Raw genomic sequence first — 20,283 nt, forward strand, 5'->3', positions numbered from 1 at the left:
TGCGCACTGGTCTGGCCGGCCGCGCTCCTGTTTAGCAGTTAAATAGCAATTAAATTACAGCGCATTCTCTGTTTTATCCAAATTGTTTGTTTTAAAACAAGTATTCCTTAGTTTAGTATCCGCGCATTGTTTTAGTATACATTTTTTAAAACATATATTGTGGCAGTCATAAGGAGCACACACGATTGACTGTAAACACGTCTTTATTCCACGACTGCCAACAAGTGGATCTATTCTGAACAAGGACAGAATAGTGTCCGCCATAATATTTATTCAAAGAAAAATAAATAAAAGTCCGCGAGAGAGAAGCCCGACCCGACCCGAACCTGTTTTACTTCCGCATTCCTGTCGTTTTGGTCCGCAGCAGACACTGCACGTGTGACCGCAAGTGGAGCTGCTCCGGCGCTGCGTCGGAGCTGTCACGCTCAGCGGCTTTGCACATGTGACCGCTCCACAAAATTTGCTCCGATGTAAAATACATCGCAACAAAATATTTCGGTGCAGCGTCGGACCAAATGTGTGCCTTGTGAACAGGGCTAATGTTTGTTTAGCTTTCCCATGATGTGTTAGCTGCTAACACATAATGCTAACAGTTAGCATAAAGCTAGCGGCAAAGGCAAAGTTGTGTGATTCTTTTCAATACATGTGTAGTTCCCACTCATTGCGTGCATGTCATGAATTATTCTCTTTTATGCATGGCAATAGGTGGATACAAAGGTTAATTATGCTCTTTTTGCCATGCAGTGGAACAGAATTTAATTGTTCCGCATGTCAGTGAAAACATCACTGGCATAGATAAATTAACAGAGCAGTATACCTGATGATCTGGCGCAGTGGCTGGGAATTACTGATTTCGAAAATGGATGGGTGGACAATCTGAAGTCTCTATCATTGATCATGAAAATGGATGCTGATTAACAAGTCCAAGGAGCACATTTGAAACGGCAGACCAGCTATTAGCTAAATAGCACTCACGACAGCAACGCAAGGACATCACTCTCCAGTTTGGCAGCCTGTCATTATAACTTAGGTGTCATTAATCATTTCTGTCAATATGATGGTGACAATTCATAATGGGATGTCATGAAACGGTTGTTTAAATCGAAAGTTACTGATACAGCACATGAGCGTCCAAACTAATTTTTCTAATCTGTTGTCCTTTCCTGGCTGTTCTCGCATCTTGCCTGCTTTGTTTTTCCTTGCTTCCGCGGTTTAGCGCCCACGTCAATGAGCAATACCACACGGAATTGCATTTGCATTGAACCCACCTCCTGTTTTGTATCCTCTGAGCCATGTAAAGCAAAAAAGAGTTTCAAAGTGAGAGCATATGGGGGAGGGGATGTAAATGCCGACTCTTTGTCTAAGAATGTGTCACCTCTCGCTGTCTTCTTTAAGCCTCTCCACCTCTCGTTCTTGCTCCAGTCGACTCTGGGCTTCTGCTTCCATCTCCTCTCTCTCCATTTTCATCTCTCGCTCCCTTTCCTCAAGCTGGCTTTTAGCATTCAGCAGCTCTTTGTAGCTATGCAACACAACACATATGCGCGCATTAACACAGGTTGGCAGAAAAAGCAATTGCATGTGCATGCGGAAAAAACGTCCCAAAGCCAAAATGCTAACGAAAATGAAATGAACATGGGCTAATGCATCAGAGCATATCATAGCAATGGCAAAAACATCGGGATGACATCAACTTGATTGGATACTGGATACAGCTGATTTGAGGTGATGCCATGATATTGCTGCATCAATTGGCAAGTGTGCAAACTGAGAAAAGTAATAACTAGAAAACAAAGCCCAAACTGAGCGTGAAACATTTTTTGACGTGGTGTGATTGCTTGTCTCTCAGTATTTTGGCACTATATATATATATATATATATATATATATATATATATTTTTTTTTTTTTTAAGCATGATAATAGCAAAACTTTGAGTGCTTGGCTGGACACAATTAACCTTTTGAATGCACAAACGCAGGTGTGAATGTTTCTCAGCATTCATTGAATACAGTACATTTTGATGGGCAGTAGCAGTGGGGAGACTGATTTCTCTCCAAGCATGTACATGCACAATAATAATGGTCTCAGTGTCATATAATAGGTTATTATTATATGTTTAGTGCTTTACGAGAGTTTACACTATTTACGTCATGCTTGAGTTGATGGACAGGTCCCGCCTATAAGGGGGAGTTCCCGGAAGCAACTGCGAGTAAGTCCACCGCATGTTAGTTGCTCTGCCACGTTATTAATAAAAAGACACATAAAACCCAATCCCTGCCTGCCAACAATTATTACATGGTGTCAGAAGTTCCGGACGGACACATTCCTTCTGAAGAATGGCCAAATTTAATCCGCCGGAGAGTTTTCCCTTCGACCGACCGAATGAATGGACAGATTGGAGGCAATGCTTCCAGCGCTTCTGCGTCGCGACCAGACTCAACAAAGAGGACGGCAAGGTCCAGGTCAGTTCGCTGATTTACGCCATGGGGCCCGAAGCGGAGAACATTTTTCGATCTTTCACGATATCCGAGGACGATAAGAAGACGTTTGATGTTGTGTTGGGAAAATACGACGAGTACTTCTATCCCAAGAGGAACGTGATTCACGAGCGCGCCTGCTTTCACCAACGAACGCAGCGGCCCGGTGAAAAGGCGGAAATGTTCATCAGAGCCCTATATGAACTGTCAGAACACTGTGACTTCGGCGTAAACAGAGATGAACACATCCGTGACCGCATAGTTGTGGGCATTTTGGATAAGGATTTATCGCGCAAGTTGCAGCTGATGGCTGATCTTACTTTAGCCCAAACTGTTCAGACCGTACGTCAGTCCGAGGAGGTTGCGCTCCAAGTCCACCAACAGGGGGGGACATTCGCTGCAGTGCAGGAGGTAGCACGGAAAAAAACAGAAGGCAGAGGAAAACCCAAGTGGAAGCCGAAAAGGAGAGCAAGTGGAGAGCAAGGAGAACCAAAATGTGGAAGGTGCGGCAAACCTAAACACAAGGAACAGGAAAAATGCCCAGCCTTGAAATCAACATGCAACAAATGTCATAAAGTGGGTCACTGGGAGTCAAGATGCCACACTAAATCAGTCAGAGAAGTGACAGAAAATGTTCCAGATAGTGTTTCAGAGGTACCATATTTCCTGGGGGCAGTCACGAAATCCAGCAAAAATGATGAACAGTGGACTGTACAGTTAGTGATAGGGGAAACACCGGTCAGATTCAAAATCGACACGGGTGCCGATACAAACATAATGTGTGAAGAGACATTCACTAGTTTGACCCCTAAGAAGATATTAGAGCATCCTAATGTAACACTGTGCAGCCCTGGCGGTCAGTTGGACTGTCTGGGGAAGTTTCGAGCCACCACAAAATACAAAGATAACCTCTACTCCTTCCCAGTGTACGTCATCCGTGGCCAGAATGCGAACAATCTGCTGAGCAGAGACACAGCTACAGCAATGGGCTTGGTGAAGCGCATCGAAGAAGTTCGCGACGCGTTCGGGGAGCATGGAACTCTGAAGACAGAACCAGTTAAGATCCTGTTGAAAGAGAATGCTCAACCGTACGCAGTGCATACGGCACGGAGAGTACCCCTACCCCTCATGAAGAAAGTGAAAGAGGAAATCCAGCGCATGGAGGAGAACGGCATAATAGAACCAGTGACAGAGCCTACGGACTGGTGTGCGCCAATGGTGCCCGTTTCGAGAAAAAATGGAAAAGTGCGCATTTGCGTGGACTTGAAGCGGCTGAATGAAGCTGTGAGGAGAGAGAGGTACGTCCTTCCTACAGCAGAGGATATCACTGCAGAGCTGAGCGGTGCCACCGTATTCACATCGTTAGATGCGGCCTCAGGGTTTTGGCAGATCCCTCTAAGTCCAGAAAGCAGCAAGCTTACCACTTTCATAACACCATTTGGGAGGTACGCCTTCAAACGCCTACCTTTTGGGATCACAAGCGCCCCAGAGATTTTCCAAAGGAAAATGGCTGAGACTGAATGGCCTCGAAGGCGTGGCCGTCTACATGGATGATATTCTGGTCCATGGGGACACCCCGGAGCAACACGACCAGCGTCTCGACAAGGTGTTGGAGAGGATAGAGTCAGCCGGCTTGAAGTTAAACAGAGAGAAGTGTGTGTTCCGACAGAACCAGATCCGCTTCCTCGGTCATGTGATCAACAGGTTTGGTGTCAAGCCTGACCCGGATAAAGTCACGGCAATCCGTGAGCTTCCGCAGCCACAGAACGTGCAGGAGTTGAAGCGCGTCTTAGGGATGTTCAACTACCTTGGAAAATACATTCCCAACCTGTCGACAGTGGCCCAGCCACTATATGAACTGTTGAAATCCAAGACAGCCTGGACTTGGGACCACGCTCAGCAGGAAGCATTCCAGCGCATGAAAGATATCCTGTCAACCTCTCCAGTCCTGAAGTTTTACGACGTGAACCGACCCACTGCCGTCTCTGCTGATGCCAGCAGCTATGGCATTGGTGGAGTGCTGCTGCAGCTGCATGACGGGTGTTGGCAGCCGGTGGCGTACTGTTCACGACGACTGTCTGAGGCTGAGACTCGATACGCCCAGATTGAAAAAGAATGTCTGGCAAGCGTCTGGGCCTGTGAGCGATTTGGGAAGTATCTGTGTGGCCTTGATGACTTCAAGTTGGTCACCGACCACAAACCACTCGTGCCGCTCATGAACAAGAAGGACCTCGACAATGTTCCAATACGATGTCAGAGACTACTTATGAGACTAATGAGGTTCAAGTCAACAGCTGAGTACGCCCCGGGAAGAACGCTGACAGTGGCCGACACCCTTTCACGGAGTCCACTACCGTGCCTGGAAGAGGAGACTGACACTCACTCAGAGGTGGAGTGTTATGTAGCTGCCGTCGTCGAGTGCACGCCAGCCACGCCAGGGCATCCTGAATCGGATACACGACGGACATCAAGGTCTGTCAAAGTGCAGAGAGCGGGCCAATATGTCTGTATGGTGGCCCGGTGTCTCATCTGAAATTAAACAGAAGGTCGAGTCCTGTCAAGAGTGCCATGAGATGAAGAGCACTCAGCGAAAAGAACCTCTTATTCCAACACTTCTACCTGAACGACCCTGGCAGAGACTTGCAGTCGACCTCTGTGAATACAACAAACACACCTACCTCATCGTGTCAGACTACTTCTCCCGTTTCTTGGAGATACTCTACATGCCGACAACCACAGCTTCACAGGTCGTCTTAAAGCTGAAGACAGTGTTTGCAAGGTTTGGCTGTCCAGACGAGGTTGTGTCAGATAACGGACCTCAATTCTCGAGTGAGGAATTTAAGGAATTCTCAAAAGACTATGATTTCCAGCACATGACCTCAAGCCCACACCATGCCCAAGGGAATGGACATGCAGAGAGAGGAGTTCAGTCCGCCAAGAGGATCTTACAACAAAAAGACCCTCTGCTTGCCCTCATGAGCTTCCGCTCAACTCCCTCCGCCACCACAGGCGTGAGCCCTGCAGAGCTTCTCATGGGCCGGAAAATCAAAACGACTCTTCCGACACTGGAGGCCAACCTTCAGCCCAAATGGCCGGATCTGGACACCGTCCGAGAAAGAGATGCTGCAGAGAAGAAGCTGCAGGCCCTCCACTACAACCGCCGTCACGGTGCCAGACCCCTCCCAGACCTTCATCCAGGGGACAGGGTCTCCACCAAGCTCGATCACGAGAAGGGCTGGACTACGCCAGCAGTGGTCTCGGGAGCGTGTGACACACCGCGCTCTTACCTCATCAGCACCGAGAAGGGGACTGTGCTTCGGAGGAACCGCCGCCATCTCCGTGTAGCACCAACTCCCCAGCCTGCCCAGACTACCTCACCCACATCCACCGGAGGTACTGGGGTGGGTTTCCAGTCTGAGACTGTTGCAGAACCAGAGACTGTCCCTCTAGACCCAGGTATGGTCTCTTCCCCAACACGGCCGCCGGATCAGACGCTGACCAGGTCGGGCCGGGTCAGCAGGCCAGTGGTTAAGCTGGACTTGTGAACTATATTGTATTTTTTGGGGGGGTGTGGGAAGCATTGACACTTGATATGCTCCGTGTTAAGTGATATTTGTGATGATATTTCAGACAAGGAAATGTTCATATTTTCATTGCATCTTATTTTGAGAAAAGAGAAATGATACTTAAATGTTATAGACATGGTTGAAGCTATTAGAATAGAAGTGTCATTTTGGTTAGTTGTAGTTTGTATGTGTTTGTATATAACTCTGCTGTATCCCAGTGAATATGTTGTATTTGACTTAGAGATTACTATTGCGTTCTTAAAAGGGGAGATGTCATATAATAGGTTATTATTATATGTTTAGTGCTTTACGAGAGTTTACACTATTTACGTCATGCTTGAGTTGATGGACAGGTCCCGCCTATAAGGGGGAGTTCCCGGAAGCAACTGCGAGTAAGTCCACCGCATGTTAGTTGCTCTGCCACGTTATTAATAAAAAGACACATAAAACCCAATCCCTGCCTGCCAACAATTATTACACTCAGCACTTGTCTCAGCATGCGCGTGCTGAACTTAACTTATAATAGTAGTCTCTCCGCATTTACAGTACATGGACAATAGCAGAAGTGGACGTGCGAAGGTGTCTTTAAGCATTCACCAAATAAATTGTTGATGCACATTAGTAGTGGCGTGAAGGGTTCTCTCAACATTTACGTGGTAAGTTTTTCGATGCATAATAGCAGTTATGTTCATCTTTCAGCATTCACACACACACAACACATAATTTGAGCACTTGTCTTTCAGCAGTCAACAAAATGTAGTAGTAGGTTTTGATGCATAGTGGTGTGTTGTGAATAACTGTCTCTCAGCATTTACAAGCACAGACGTAGCAGTCGTGTGAGCACTCACAACATTGCTATCGCATAATGGCAGTGGCATGAATGATTGTCTCTCAGCATATACACTGAACGATTTTGATGCATACTAGCAATTGTGTTGATGTCCATCTCTCAGCATTCACACGCACAATGACAGCGTTAGTTGAAGCATTTATCTTTCAACAGTTACAATAAATATTTTTGATTCATAATTACAGTGATGTGAATATTTGTCTCTCAGCATTCACAAATACAATAATAGCAGTAGTGTCAGCGTTTGTATTTCGGCATTCGCAAAATCATGTGTTCATGGGCAATAGCAGTGGTGTGAATGATTCTCTCAGCATTTACACGCACAATAATAGCAGAAATATGCGCTTGTTCCAATGGTCATTTATTTTTGACACATAATGGCATTTGCGTGCTCGGCCGTAATCGCTCACGCCATACATTTACTGCAGCTGTGTGAATGACCGTCTCCATACATTATGTTGGTGTTATTACATACAATAATTGCAATAGTGTGAGTGCTTGTCTCACAGAACTCCCACAATTATCTGCTGTGGTCTGCTTGTGTGTACCTGGCCTCCAGCTCCCTGTGTTGTGCCTCCAGACTGCGGCTGCTACTCCGTAGGCGCGAGTGTTTGTCTAAAAGTTCCTCCAGCTCCGTCTCCTGGCGTTGCTGCAACGCCGTTAGTCGCTCGTGGTCCCGCCTGAGGGTCTCCGCCCTGGCGGTCGACTCCTCCCGCTCCCGAGCCCAAACCTGTGACTCCGCCTCCAGTGCCGCGCACCGGGCATCGCTTTCACTCTGGCGTGCCAGCACCGCTGAATGCTGGGAGTTCAGAGCTGCTTGTTCCACCTGTTTGTGTGAATATACAGGAGATGGAGTAGTCATAAAATCAGAAGCACTCATCTACATTTACCGAAATTGTTTTATTCCCAACAATCTATTCTCTTTATTTCAGAGCATTTCTCTTGGCTGCGCTGCTTCTTGTAGGTGTATGTGAATGTTAAGATTATATTTCAGCCTCTGTGTGCCGTCATGTCTATCTAATCTGGCCTTCAGAATTAATAGTGCTGCCTGATGTGATGTCAAGTATATCAACCAATCAGATTTGAACTTCGTCAGCTACCTGGCCCACAATAGTGTCAGCAATTTTTCCGTCCACTGATCGGTTAGTCAGATTAAAGCTGGTTTAAATAGGTGGAAAATGGCTCTCCACTGTATAGTCGTATGTCAATGGAGAACATACTGAGAATGACAAACTGCAAATGGGTATCAATGACCCTGGATTTCAAGAGTGCTACAAAGCTAATTATAAGTGCTGTTAATGTGAGAAATTTGAACAAAAACTACTCATTTGAAGAGACATGAAGTGTTTGTACGCTAACTCTGATGCACTTTGTGCTACTTGCTGCCGGCCAATGACAAAAGACAGCATCAGTTTGTCGCAACAAGGTAACTAGTGGTCAGCGCGTCTGACTCGCCGTTCTAAGGTTTTGGGTTTGAAGCTTAGCCGCCTTCTACCATCCCAAAAACATGCATGTTTGGTTCATTAAAGACTCTAAATTGTCTATAGGTATAAATGTGAATTGTTTAAGACAGTAGTGCAGTAAAAGAATGAAAAGTAGGATTTTCAGCATAAGTGTGTATGGGTAGTTGCTAGAAGGATAGTGGTTTGTGCACATGTCTTCTTACAGCCTGTGTGTTTGTAGCGTGTTCAATAAATGTGTCAACGTTAACGTTCCCCTCTAGGGGGCTAATAAAGGGCTCTTCTGTTTTATTTAAGCACATCGTGACGACTGACCCCGCCGTCTCCTGAATCATGTCTTAGTTATATGCTGCCATCGGTCCAGACTGCCTGAGGGACTTCGCACACCATCTTCTCAATGTCTATCTGTTCACATCCATAATGGTGTTTGTGTGCGCTACTAACTTGTTTTTCCTTGGAAGCTGCTCATGCCCTGAAGGGAGCAATCAACAATGCTGCATCCCCTATTGGTTTTTTTTTTAATGATAGTACTGGTAGTAATACTGGTAGTCCTAGTAATTGAATGAAGTGACTTAATTATGTGAGTGTGCAGCCTTGAAATGTAAACAGTTAGTCCATCCTTTCATTTATTTTCTACAGTGCTATGTGTTGCAGTGTTATGGACAATAAGTGAACCTAACATGCAAGTTTTGGGAATGTCGAAGGAAGTCCGGTGAAGCGAATAAAACCCACAACACAAGCACAGGGGAAACTAAACCCCATGAGATTCAAACCCAAAACTTATAACTTTGAACCAGAAAGGTGAACCACCGGCCACCACGCTGCCCCCATTGCTTCACAGTACCTTTCACTTCTCCTGTGCTACATGTTTGTACTATTACAGCAAGGGCTTTGAGTTTGATATATGTACTTGGTTGTATTAAGGATGAGTTCCTAGATCTGCACTCTCTAAGGGGTACATTTTTAAATGTAAAAGGTGGCTCGACGTAGAACAACGACTTCCTTTTTGCAATTGTATTAAATTTTCCAAAGTATAACCTCAGCGAACCGCCGACTAATATGAGACTGAAATACGAGGCATCCCTTCTGCCTCGCTCAAGCTCTCTCCGTCTTTTTTCTTTGTGTGTTCTGTCACCTGTAGCTGAGTGTTGAGCGTCTGCAGTCGGGTACACGAGTCCTGCAGGCTGAGCGAGTGTCGCCGTAGCGCCTCCAGCTGCTCCCTCAGGTGCTCACACGTCTCCCGGGACTGAGACAGACGCGACAACAAAGCCTCCTGTCCTGCAAGCGCCACGGCTCTCTGAGGCACATGTGATCAGAGTGAGAAAACAAAGACAGCACAGGCGGTAAATGTTTCATCCTCCTACAGCACGTCGACATTTTCTTGTCTTGGTGCTGCCTTATTGTCACACTCCTACAAAGATATATTATTTGCGCTTCCGCTACATATGCAGATGACCCTTCAAAGTGCCTTAAAACGGTAATCGTGGTTAGTTTACATTTACAATGAATTGCATCATACGTTTCCCGCAGTCTGCCTCTGTTTCAAAATCGTGCACTTTGCGCAACAGGAATCTTTACACCTGCACAATAATCCAATTCTAGCATGAGCGGCATATGTAGAAGTGGGTGGTTAGGTGTTAAATAAATAAAACATATATAGCAAATTAAAGTGGACTACACAAAATACTCTGGGGATTTGTGAGAGTGCGATTTGTGTTTGAATCGTCTTTAAGATTTTATTTTTCGGAGAAAATGCGTGCATGGTCTGCTTGTCTTCAAGACTGATGCTGATGCTTGAGGGATTACAACTTTTTCCACAACTTGTAGCATCAATCATTCCTGTACCCGCATATGTTTGCTACAACCGCCTCACTGCCTTCCAATCCTGCAAATCAAACGAACAAGATTCCTGACCTTGGAGACTGTGCAAACAATGTTCGCGATATTTTTGCTAGACTAAGTGTCGACGGCAGAAGGCGGATAAAAAGGAAGAGAGAAGCAGATGAGATAAGAAAGATGAAGAGTCGCTGAGGTGACATTATACAAAGTGATGAAGAGAGATAAAGCTACTAAAAATAAAGTGCTGCACTCAGGAAGTGGACGCTATTGTGAGTGGAGTGTCGACAAGAAGCCCTCTGGCAAAAGAGTTTCCACATAATATGGATCATTATCCCTCACATAAACAAAGCAGACATCCTGCTGATAAGATCCGAAGCCCAGGCGGCCCAATGCAATCCAAACACAAACCTCTTTTTCCAGCTCCAACAGCCTGAGAGTGAGCTGCCTCTCCGTCTCGCCTGTAGTATCATGGGGCGACACAGAAAGGTCGTGACCTTTGTCTCGGTCCGGCATCGATGGCTCCCGCTGGTCCATCTGACAACCGTGAGTTTGGCTTGAGGATTGAAGTGCACAATCCTCATCCATCTTCCCCAACTGGAGATGAGGCTCATATTCACTCAGAGGGCAGGCGGGCGGCTGTGTTCTGTCCCGTGATTGGTTGAGAGAGTCCGTTGCCAGTTTGAGTTGAGTTTCAGCTTTTTGGAGCTTCTGGCTGAGGTGCTGGACTTCAGAAGTAAGATTGTGAGAACGAGTCTGCTCGCTGGACAGATCCTGGCGGCAACAAAAAAAAAGAGCCAGTCATCATCATATAGGAGCGGTGACTTCTGTAATCAAACACCTCTCCTGCAGAAAGCACCTGCAATCCACTTTTCCGCGCCACAAGTGAAATGAATTAACCTGAATTTTGCACCAACAGACAAAGTCAAACTAACGTCAACAAGCCAGCACTTGCCAGAATGATACAACTGTTAATTCCATCACTTTTCCTCTTTTATAGATTGCTATTAAAACACTGTTTAATACCTCTTTTCCACGATCAATTTAAATTTGTAACTTTAAAATATGGCTAATTCCTTCTCATTAGAGTCTTCATTTTTGCCAATATGAATACAGTAGCCGCAGCATTAAGCAGTGCTGCATTTTACACTTTTTAAACTGCTGGGTTAAAAGTAATTCAAATAATGGGCGAAATGGCTAAACCCAGCGCTGGGTCCAAAGGGATGGGGTAGTATAATGGGTTATTTATACCCCGCATTGGGATGAAGATTTAACACAAATCCCAAAAATGTTCAAAACTACCCATTGTGATGAGTTATAGCTACCAAGAAATGAGTTACCAGGTTATCAGTGAAACTGTGGTTGAAATAACAGATTCTATTCCCAATTTTTGGAACAGTTTCTACACTAGATGCCCTTCCTGACACAAGCCACCCATTACTTGTGGGTGGGCCCTCTACCCAGACCAGAGTTTGAACCCCAATCCAGGTGTTGCCCGCATTCAGCCGCCACCAATGTTCAAGTGAGTGTAAAGATACGATGAACCAACCTTGTCTACAATAACAATAATCAATAATAATCTGCTTAAAATCCACAGCGACCCAGAAAATCCACACTTCTTTTTGCACACAAAAACTACTCAATACTGTATTCTTCAATACTACCATGATACAGTAATTGGTAAACGTGTATTGTTTAGAGATGCCAGTGTCAAACACCACTGATCATAATCATACACTTTTTCATACAGAACCTTTAGTAATCTCATTAGATTTGGCCTTAGCCTTGCCTTCGTAGCTCTACACTGTAATACTGACACTACCCCTTCTCCCAAAGCGCGCGTGCGCACACACACACACACACACACACACACACACACACACACACACACACACACACACACACACACACACACACACACACACACACACACAAATGTACACGTACCTGCAACAGTGATCGATTGTTGGCCTGTGCGTCTGTGTACTGCTCCTCTAGCTGCTGTTTACTCTCCTCCAGGCTGCTTAATCGAGTGCTGAGCTCTCGCTCCAGCTCCTGCAGGCGAGTGCAGAGCTCTTTCGACTCGGACAGTTCCTGACACACGCCCCTGCGTGCACGCACACATTAACACACACGCGCCACAAACAGGTTATTGAATGTGGTTAGAGTTGACAGAGATGTCTGTGAAAGCCAACGGAACATTCATGGTACCCATTTGAAAGTATTTTAAATTATTCACTATGGTCTCACTTTCTGGTTGCAGTCTCTATTGATAATGAGCTGCTACCAGTAGTAAAATGGAATCTTCAATACTTTCGGTCAGTCCACGTGTGTGTGTGTGCGTGTGTGTGTGTGTGTGTGTGTGTGTGTGTGTGTGTGTGTGTGTGTGTGTGTGTGTGTGTGTGTGTGTGTGTGTGTGTGTGTGTGATCAGCATCCAAGGCTCTCACCCTCTGGTTGCTGTGTTCCAGCGCCACATTGGTACTCTCCAGCTGCTGTCTGAGTCTTGCCGTCTCTCTTTCCCGCTGCCTCGCTTCCTTCCGCAGGCCATCCAGCTCCGACTGGCATGCCTCTTTCTCTTGCTCCAAACGTGACACGTCCAGCAGCGCCTGGTCCCGGGCCCGGGCCGTGGTTTGAGTCTCGAGGCCAGCGTCACGCACCTCCGCCTCCAACTCCTCCTCCCGGCGGCGAGAGGTCTCCAAAGCGCGACCCTGACGTTCCAACTCGGCCTTGAGTGTCTGACTGGTCAACGCTAATTGTTCGCTCTGCGAACAAAAAAGAGAACATAGTAAGAATAATTAAATCAGTGATGTAAGTCTTCCGGATTTTCCTGGAATTCCGGATTTTCAAATTTCCAGGGAAATTCCTCCGGAAAATTGAGGAAACATTGCCTAACATTAATCCGGATATTAGTTGACAACATTGAACGAACACGCGTTTGAGTTTGTTGTTTTTCTTTCACGGCGTAGCCATGTTGAGACACTAACACTAGTAACAGTAACACCCCTCCCCTCGCATTCTCATGGCCTCGATGTATCTCAGAGATTTCGAAATTTCGGCGAGAACGGAAGCCACAAAGGTTGCATGTGTCCACACAAAAGGCAGATTAATCATTGAATGTCGAGTGTTTGAATAGAGTTTTGTGTAAACTAATTCATGCGTGATCGTCCAGGTACGGCCCCAGCGCAATGTTCAAACAGGTAGCCAGGCAAGCTGACATACATGCAATACACGCGAGTGTTAGGAACACGTTCAAGTGGTCATGGCGTATTTTCAGGAATTTTCAGGAAAGTCGATTTTCATCTCTGTTACATATACTATACGTACAATGATGCGTTGATGTAATTGCTTATATGTGCCACATGATGACAGCAAAGTAATAATTATCTATTAGACATGAGTATGGTATGACTAAATAAGGCTCCTTCAAGATAAAATAGTTCCTTGGAAATAAAACTAGACATCAATACATCCAATTTCATCCATGCTTGTCCGTTAGCAGTGTTGGAGGCGTGGGAGGGAGAGGTTGATGTGGACACGGCGGGATCCTTTCACCGTCCTCTGCTCCCCCAAGTCCTCCGCGTGTTCGTTTGATTCGGGCTGAGGTGAGGTGCAAAATCAGAGGCTGGAAATGGAGAAGTTCTTGCAAGAGGCTTGACTGAACGTTCAGGGCACAAGTGTGATACAAGCAATCGTTGTGGTCAAGGCACAAATGCGCAAAGGCAGCGTCTCTATACAAGTCTTATATATCCTAAGCGGGGCGTAACTCCTAATGGATATCATCCTTTCTGTAATGGACATCACCCTTTCTGTTTCTGAATGACTGTTCTAATGTTCTATTGTTTTTGGTTTCTTTTCATTTCTTTAATTGTCCAATGCTTTTGTTCTCGAAGGACCTATTGTCTTCATAAAACACGATGATAGGTGCTCTAATTGTTACAACATTTCTTAGAAGTCATCTTAATGCTGGCTTCCACGAAAACCCCAATTGGCCGCAGGCCTTCTACTTTTGGTTGGAACACAGCTGCAAGCAAAAAAACCACAATCCAGCCAAAAGATGCACCGTCGTCTGGTCTATGTCTGCAAAAGGTGTTAACATTATTTTCTGTCAAGTTGAGGTCGCCTCACAAGGTTCAAGTGGCGGTCACATTGCAAGGTTCGGAGTAAGGTCATGCTATAGCATATGTGTTGCAGGAGCAATGTTATTTTCGTCATCGATGATGATGACAAAATTATTTCATTGACACCCCTTTTTTTCATGACAATAACGAGACGATGACAAGCCAAACGTGGCTTTTTGGTGAAATAGATTTAACTGCACTCGGGACAGGAGTCCCCTCGAGTCTATGTTGTTAAAACATTGTTGCTTTTATTTAGTTTGTTTATTTATTTGGCTTAAAGTGTCATATTTGTTTGATACTTTGAGGAATGAATGAGGAACAAGTGTTCCTCATATTTTGGATGTTCATTGCACTTGAGCAGGTTGGTTCATGGAAATCTAGCCAAAACAATTGCCAAAGAAAAGTGAGCATTGATTCCACTATTACCATTTTATCTGTGAGTAATACATAATCCTTAGCAGATCAGAAAGAGAACGTCTTTATTATTGGGTGGAAACCTTGTACGTCTATTTTCAACACAAACTAAAACTACACTAACACCTTTTTGTGTATTTGTCAACTAACACTACTAGACTAAAAAAGCTTTTTGAGTTTGCGCCGACTAAAACTGGACTAAAAGTATCACGAATAGGAATGACTAAAATGTGACTAAAACTGTGTGCACATTTTCAGCTTTACGTCTCTGATCCACTGGTGAAAGGACACTTTGATCCTCTCCTCTTTCATCTATAACTGCTTCAAACAACAAAGTGTATGCAGGCAAAGTGATTAAGATTGCACGACTATCTGTGTCTTATGTGCTGTGTTGTGTTATTTTGTTATTTTGACTTCAAGATGGCACCGCTGCCTTTCCAGCAGCTCCTATATTTTGTTCTTCTACTTCTTCCTTTCATAACTTTGCTGCTGTGAATTGGGAATGTCTCCATTGCGAGACTAATAAAGGATTTCTTATCTAACTAATAAGCATAAGTAAGACTAAAACTACATCTAAAATGGCTGCCAAAAACAACACTGTGCAGAAGGGACACATTTAAAACAGGTAGGAGAGCGGCGCTTGTGGACTGGAGCTGGACATGCCTGTTCTATTCTCTTCGCCGACCCCATCTCCTCTCAAAGGCCCACCTTACGCATCACAGCACATACACAATAAATGCATTGGTCAACGGTGTGCTGCGCCCTATTAAGCGCAGTGTGAAAAGGCCTTTCGGGTATCAAGTGATTATAGGCCCACGCCTTTTATTGGGCACTTGCTAAGACTGGATTACTTATTATCTACTTATATTGTCACATTACGGAAATTAAAGTAATTATACGACAAATAAAAGCAACGTCACAAGATAAAAACACTTAGCTTGCCATCATATAACAGCTGAAGGGCACAACATAAGCAGTATGTGAATATGAGAGCAAATAAAGCATTTATGACACCTTGCCCTGATGTTGAAAATACGAGCCAAGCCTCAGGAGACAATAGAAAGCTGCACAGAAGATGGAATGAGCAGCAGTGAAAATTTCTTCACGATCGGCCACTCAGTAAAAATTCTTTATAGACCCCGACAATAAACAAACTTTGATTCTGGGTCAGAAATCACATATTAGGCTTCTTTTAATAATGTCCTTTAGGAGTAATGTGAGAATATCACCACAAAAGGCCAAATGCGTTATGTTTCCAAGTAGAAGACTAGAGTCAAAACAAGAAGCAACAGAGGAGGTTGGTTTGTTGTAAATTCCCATTCGTGTTCAACTTCCTTCAGCTGAAGCGGACGGAGTGTATACGCTTGAGTCACGATTCATTCTCAGTGTTTGCAACTCACCTGGCCTGTCAAAATAGAAACACAACCTCAAGACACATGAACTGCAAATATAAAACCATGTTGATACTGAGCTCATGTTCTTTCAAGAAAAGTCATGTGAACTCTCCACTTCAACCTATGAAAGTATTAGAATGATTGTCCCAATATTTGGGTTTTTATGGGCATTTATGCATCTTTTCCTCTCCATAAGCACTCACTGTTATGAAAAAGCTTAACGTCACTCAATATCGGGAAAGTACAACCAAGCAAATGAAAAAGCTTAACGTAACTTCATGCCAGAAAACTTTGATCAGTCCATTAATCCATCCATCCATCTATCCATCCATTTTAAGATGTGTAAAAATAATACATGTGGATGCTGACGATTTCAAAGTCTGATGTATTGCCCCCCCCACCATCATATAATAGGAACTACATCTACCTTGACAAAATACACACAATATCTCTACTGTATATTTGAGGAAAAAGCCAATTTCTACATTCTTTTCCTTAGCTTGCAGTCTGATGACTTACAGTTCTCCTGCAAATAGCACACAAGCGGTTGCTCTGTATTTTTTTTTTCATTAGGAGAATGTCTTCTTTTTCACATCCTTCATAAGAAATGGGGATGTGTGGCACTTCAAGCTAAAGTGCTCGTAATAAGCAGTGCAGTGACCTTTTGTGAGTATGAGCGGTCTTGGCACCACATAAATAAGTGCACCCTTTAACACATGTACAATATTTGTTTGGTACAGGAGTATAAAATAAAGAGAGTGGAAGTGTGTGTGTGCGTGTGTGTGTGTGTGTGTGTGTGTGTGTGTGTGTGTGTGTGTGTGTGGGTGTGTGTGTGTGTGTGTGTGTGTGTGTGTGTGTGTGTGTGTGTGTGTGTGTAAAACCGTGTGAGTGTATACTCTCCAACCTTGCGCTGGGCAGCACGGAGGGCATCCACTGTGCCACGTAGCATGTCCCTGTCTCTCTCCAGTGCCGCCCGTTCTCCCTCCAGGCTGGCGATGACTGTCGTTTGCATGCTGTGAAACTCCGCTTGACTCCGCAGGCGGCAAAGCTCCTCCTCCATGGCCCCGGCCTCAGACTGTAGAACCTAGCACACGCATTTGAGATTTTTTTTTTACACTGGAAAATGTGACCGAAATTTGGGGTCCCCAAAGGTGGTTCTTGCACAGCGTGCCATTCAAACCAGGACTGCCACTGCCGTTACAGGATATGTTCACGGTTTTAGTCGAAATGAAATTGTTCATCTGTTTGTCATCGTCCTTGAACCAAGGATCAGCCTGCTCATATTGTTCATAACATCCATTCGGATAAATCGCGCCAGGCTAGATCGAAAGATGAGATGGATGAGAAGCATAAACATATATCATTATGACGCGAGTCTATTGGCTTGTGTGTGATGCATCACACCTGCATGTGGCACAAATATACGCATCAATGACACCTCAAAGATGGTGCAGCCTTGCCTGTAAGATGTCTGTGTCCCAAACATGTACCAGTCGTGAAGAGGTTGGTTGTCAGTAATGCCAGCCAGCCCTCGCACATTCCTGGTTAAGCTTTTGGGTGTGGGGTGGATTCATCTGAATAATTATTATTCCATGATCGCAAGATTAATCAGAATACCATGTTTTAGACGAGTGTGGGTACAAAGAACATATTGTTGCAAATAATAGTATGAACTTGGCAATTGATTCCCCCCCCCCCCCGCATTACTTTTACTTTTATACTTTAAGTAGTTTGGAAACCAAAACTTTTACACTTTTAAATCAGTAGAGTTGATACTTCAACTTCGACAGAAGTCTTCTGAAATCCAAATCTTGAGGCTTCCCCTTGAGTATTTAAGTTAGGCGCGCTTAGCAAATGGTGACGCAAGATGTGGTTTTAGTTCTCAGTACAGTGAGTATGCGGCATTATGGGCCCAAGTTATTTAACAGAGCAGTGTATGGGCCAAAAGAAAATAGATTATATTGTGGTACAGACTCTGTTGTAAGTGCAAAACAAGGAACTGAAATGTTTGGCCTTATGAATAACGATAATGTAAATGGCACAAACTAGCCGAGAAAACAATGATCCTTCCATTGAAAACATCTCCTATCGTACTTTGTGATTCAGGGAGTCACCTGCACTATCAGCTGACCAAGAGATGTACAAACAAAACCCTAATGTTGATTGAGTGACATTTTATTGGAGGTGGTAGTTTGTTTCTAATATTTTGATGATCTGATTTTTGGAAGGCGAAAATGTATTCAAAATACAGACCGTAAGATAGTGTGCAACTCGACACCACTATCAAGTGTAATGCTAATACATAAACAAAATGTAATCAAAATGATTATTATCTTTGCATACATGTGTATGAAGATAAATTACCTGTTGTCACAGTTGCATTTGTTGTAATTATTCGTCCTTCTTCAATGACTTCTGGCTACTTTTAAGGAACTCTTTTGTCTGGCTGCCAGTTTATCATCTCTGCTAGCAGCCGCGCAATCTCCTAATTACAATTATTTTACTTCCATCAATTTCAAATGCATTCCCATGTCTGCATCCCTCCCCTCGTTCCATCATCCATACCTCAATCTGCCTTCGGGCCTCGCCAAGATTCTCTGCGGTTTTCCTCAGGTGTTGCAGCTCGGCCTCCAGTAGCGTCAGCCTCTGCTCAGCCTCCCACATCTTCTTGCTCTGCGCACCCAGCTTGGACCGCAGGTCCTGGGCCACCACAGCCTGCCTGTCAGCCTCTTCCTGGGCCTCGTGGAGAGACTTTGTCAAAGCAGCATCAGCACCAGAAAAACCGCACACAGCCTGTTCTATAGTTGCAGGTTCTCGTTCAGTTCCTTTATTTTGGATATCCAATGCGGACGTTTCTGGTTTCAACTCATTTTCCTCCTGAATGTTGATGTGGTCGCCCTCTGCTTCTTCTCTTCTTTTGGGATGCACCGCCTCATCACACGGTTCTGCCGTCTCTCCTGTATGATGTAGAACCTCTTCCCCGACACCTGCTTCCCTTTGGGTCACAATGAGTTCCCGTCTCCGCTCCTTCTCCTCCATCAACCTCACCATCCCTTCCCCCTCTCCCCTGCAGGATTCAGCCCTGTCGCCATTATCCCTGTCCTCCCTGTCCAACTGCTTCATTCCTGCGTCTTCCAGCTTCTCTGTTGTGTGCTGCAGGTTGGCCATTAGCTCCTCCAGCCGCAGCTTTAAAGTGGCATTTTCATTCTTCAGGTTGTGAAACTGGAAAGTACAATGGGTACCCAGGGGAAGAGATTTGTCAGAGATCCTAATTATCTATTAATTGTCTGTGTTTGCCTCTTTCACATTTTCTACTGCTTCTATGAACTAAAATTGAAAGAACTTACAAAACACTTCCATGACAGAATCACTGAAATAATTTTTGGCAGGTCATAAAAATAGTGTTTGAAGGAACTCTCCATACTTATGTAACCATAGAAACTACAAGATGAAGATGAGAAATCCGATTAAAGCGCATGGATGCAATGTATACTTGATTGAAAGCATTTACATAAACAGCAGTTGTCACTTTGTTCATTTATAGATAGATAGATAGATAGATAGATAGATAGATAGATAGATAGATAGATAGATAGACAGATAGATAGATAGATATAGATCTATACGTGTGTGTGTGTGTGTGTGTGTGTGTGTGTGTGTGTGTGTGTGTGTGTGTGTGTGTGTGTGTGTGTGTGTGTGTGTGTGTGTGTGCTGGGCGGCAACTGGTTAGCACGCCCCCCTCACAGTGCAGAGGTGCCGGGTTCGATTTCGGCAATGGCCTTCCTGTGTGGAGATTGCATGTTCTCTCCATGCCTGCGTGGGTTTGCTCCGCAACACTCTAAATTGTGTGTGTGTGTGTGTGTGTGTGCGCACGCGTGTGTGCGTGCTTGTGTGTGTGTATATATATATATATATATATACAGTAAATATTCCCATCCCCGGAATTCTATGAAAAGGAATATCCTTCACCCGGAACAAAAGCTTGGGCATTCACATTTTGACTACGATATTACATATTACCGGAACTTTCGGAAGCGGAAATTCCACTACCCGTAACCCGGATTGATACGTCATGCCGCGGGAGCTGAAATAAACGCAACCCCCACCCGATGCAACGGAACGACGACACCGAGACACATTTTCACTTCGCGTTTTTCGATCATCAGATT

The 20,283-nt window shown here is 44.6% G+C and overlaps 1 protein-coding gene across 1 annotated transcript in view; it reads right to left on the reverse strand.

Annotated features, from left to right (window-relative positions):
• Positions 1-20,283, reverse strand: part of ccdc88b (coiled-coil domain containing 88B) — a 72,116-nt gene that overhangs the window by 21,972 nt on the left and 29,861 nt on the right. Inside the window, exons 14-21 of the mRNA XM_019869932.1 lie at positions 18,680-19,336; positions 17,019-17,198; positions 12,613-12,950; positions 12,135-12,297; positions 10,599-10,961; positions 9,487-9,648; positions 7,440-7,717; positions 1,376-1,519 (exon numbers count right to left, since the gene is read on the reverse strand). Of these exons, the coding sequence (XP_019725491.1) occupies positions 1,376-1,519; positions 7,440-7,717; positions 9,487-9,648; positions 10,599-10,961; positions 12,135-12,297; positions 12,613-12,950; positions 17,019-17,198; positions 18,680-19,336 (2,285 nt within the window). The remainder of the gene's footprint in view (positions 1-1,375; positions 1,520-7,439; positions 7,718-9,486; positions 9,649-10,598; positions 10,962-12,134; positions 12,298-12,612; positions 12,951-17,018; positions 17,199-18,679; positions 19,337-20,283) is intronic.

The sequence above is a fragment of the Hippocampus comes genome, unplaced genomic scaffold (genome assembly GCF_001891065.2).
Source record: "Hippocampus comes isolate QL1 unplaced genomic scaffold, H_comes_QL1_v1.1 scaffold9, whole genome shotgun sequence".
Lineage (NCBI taxonomy): Eukaryota > Metazoa > Chordata > Actinopteri > Syngnathiformes > Syngnathidae > Hippocampus > Hippocampus comes.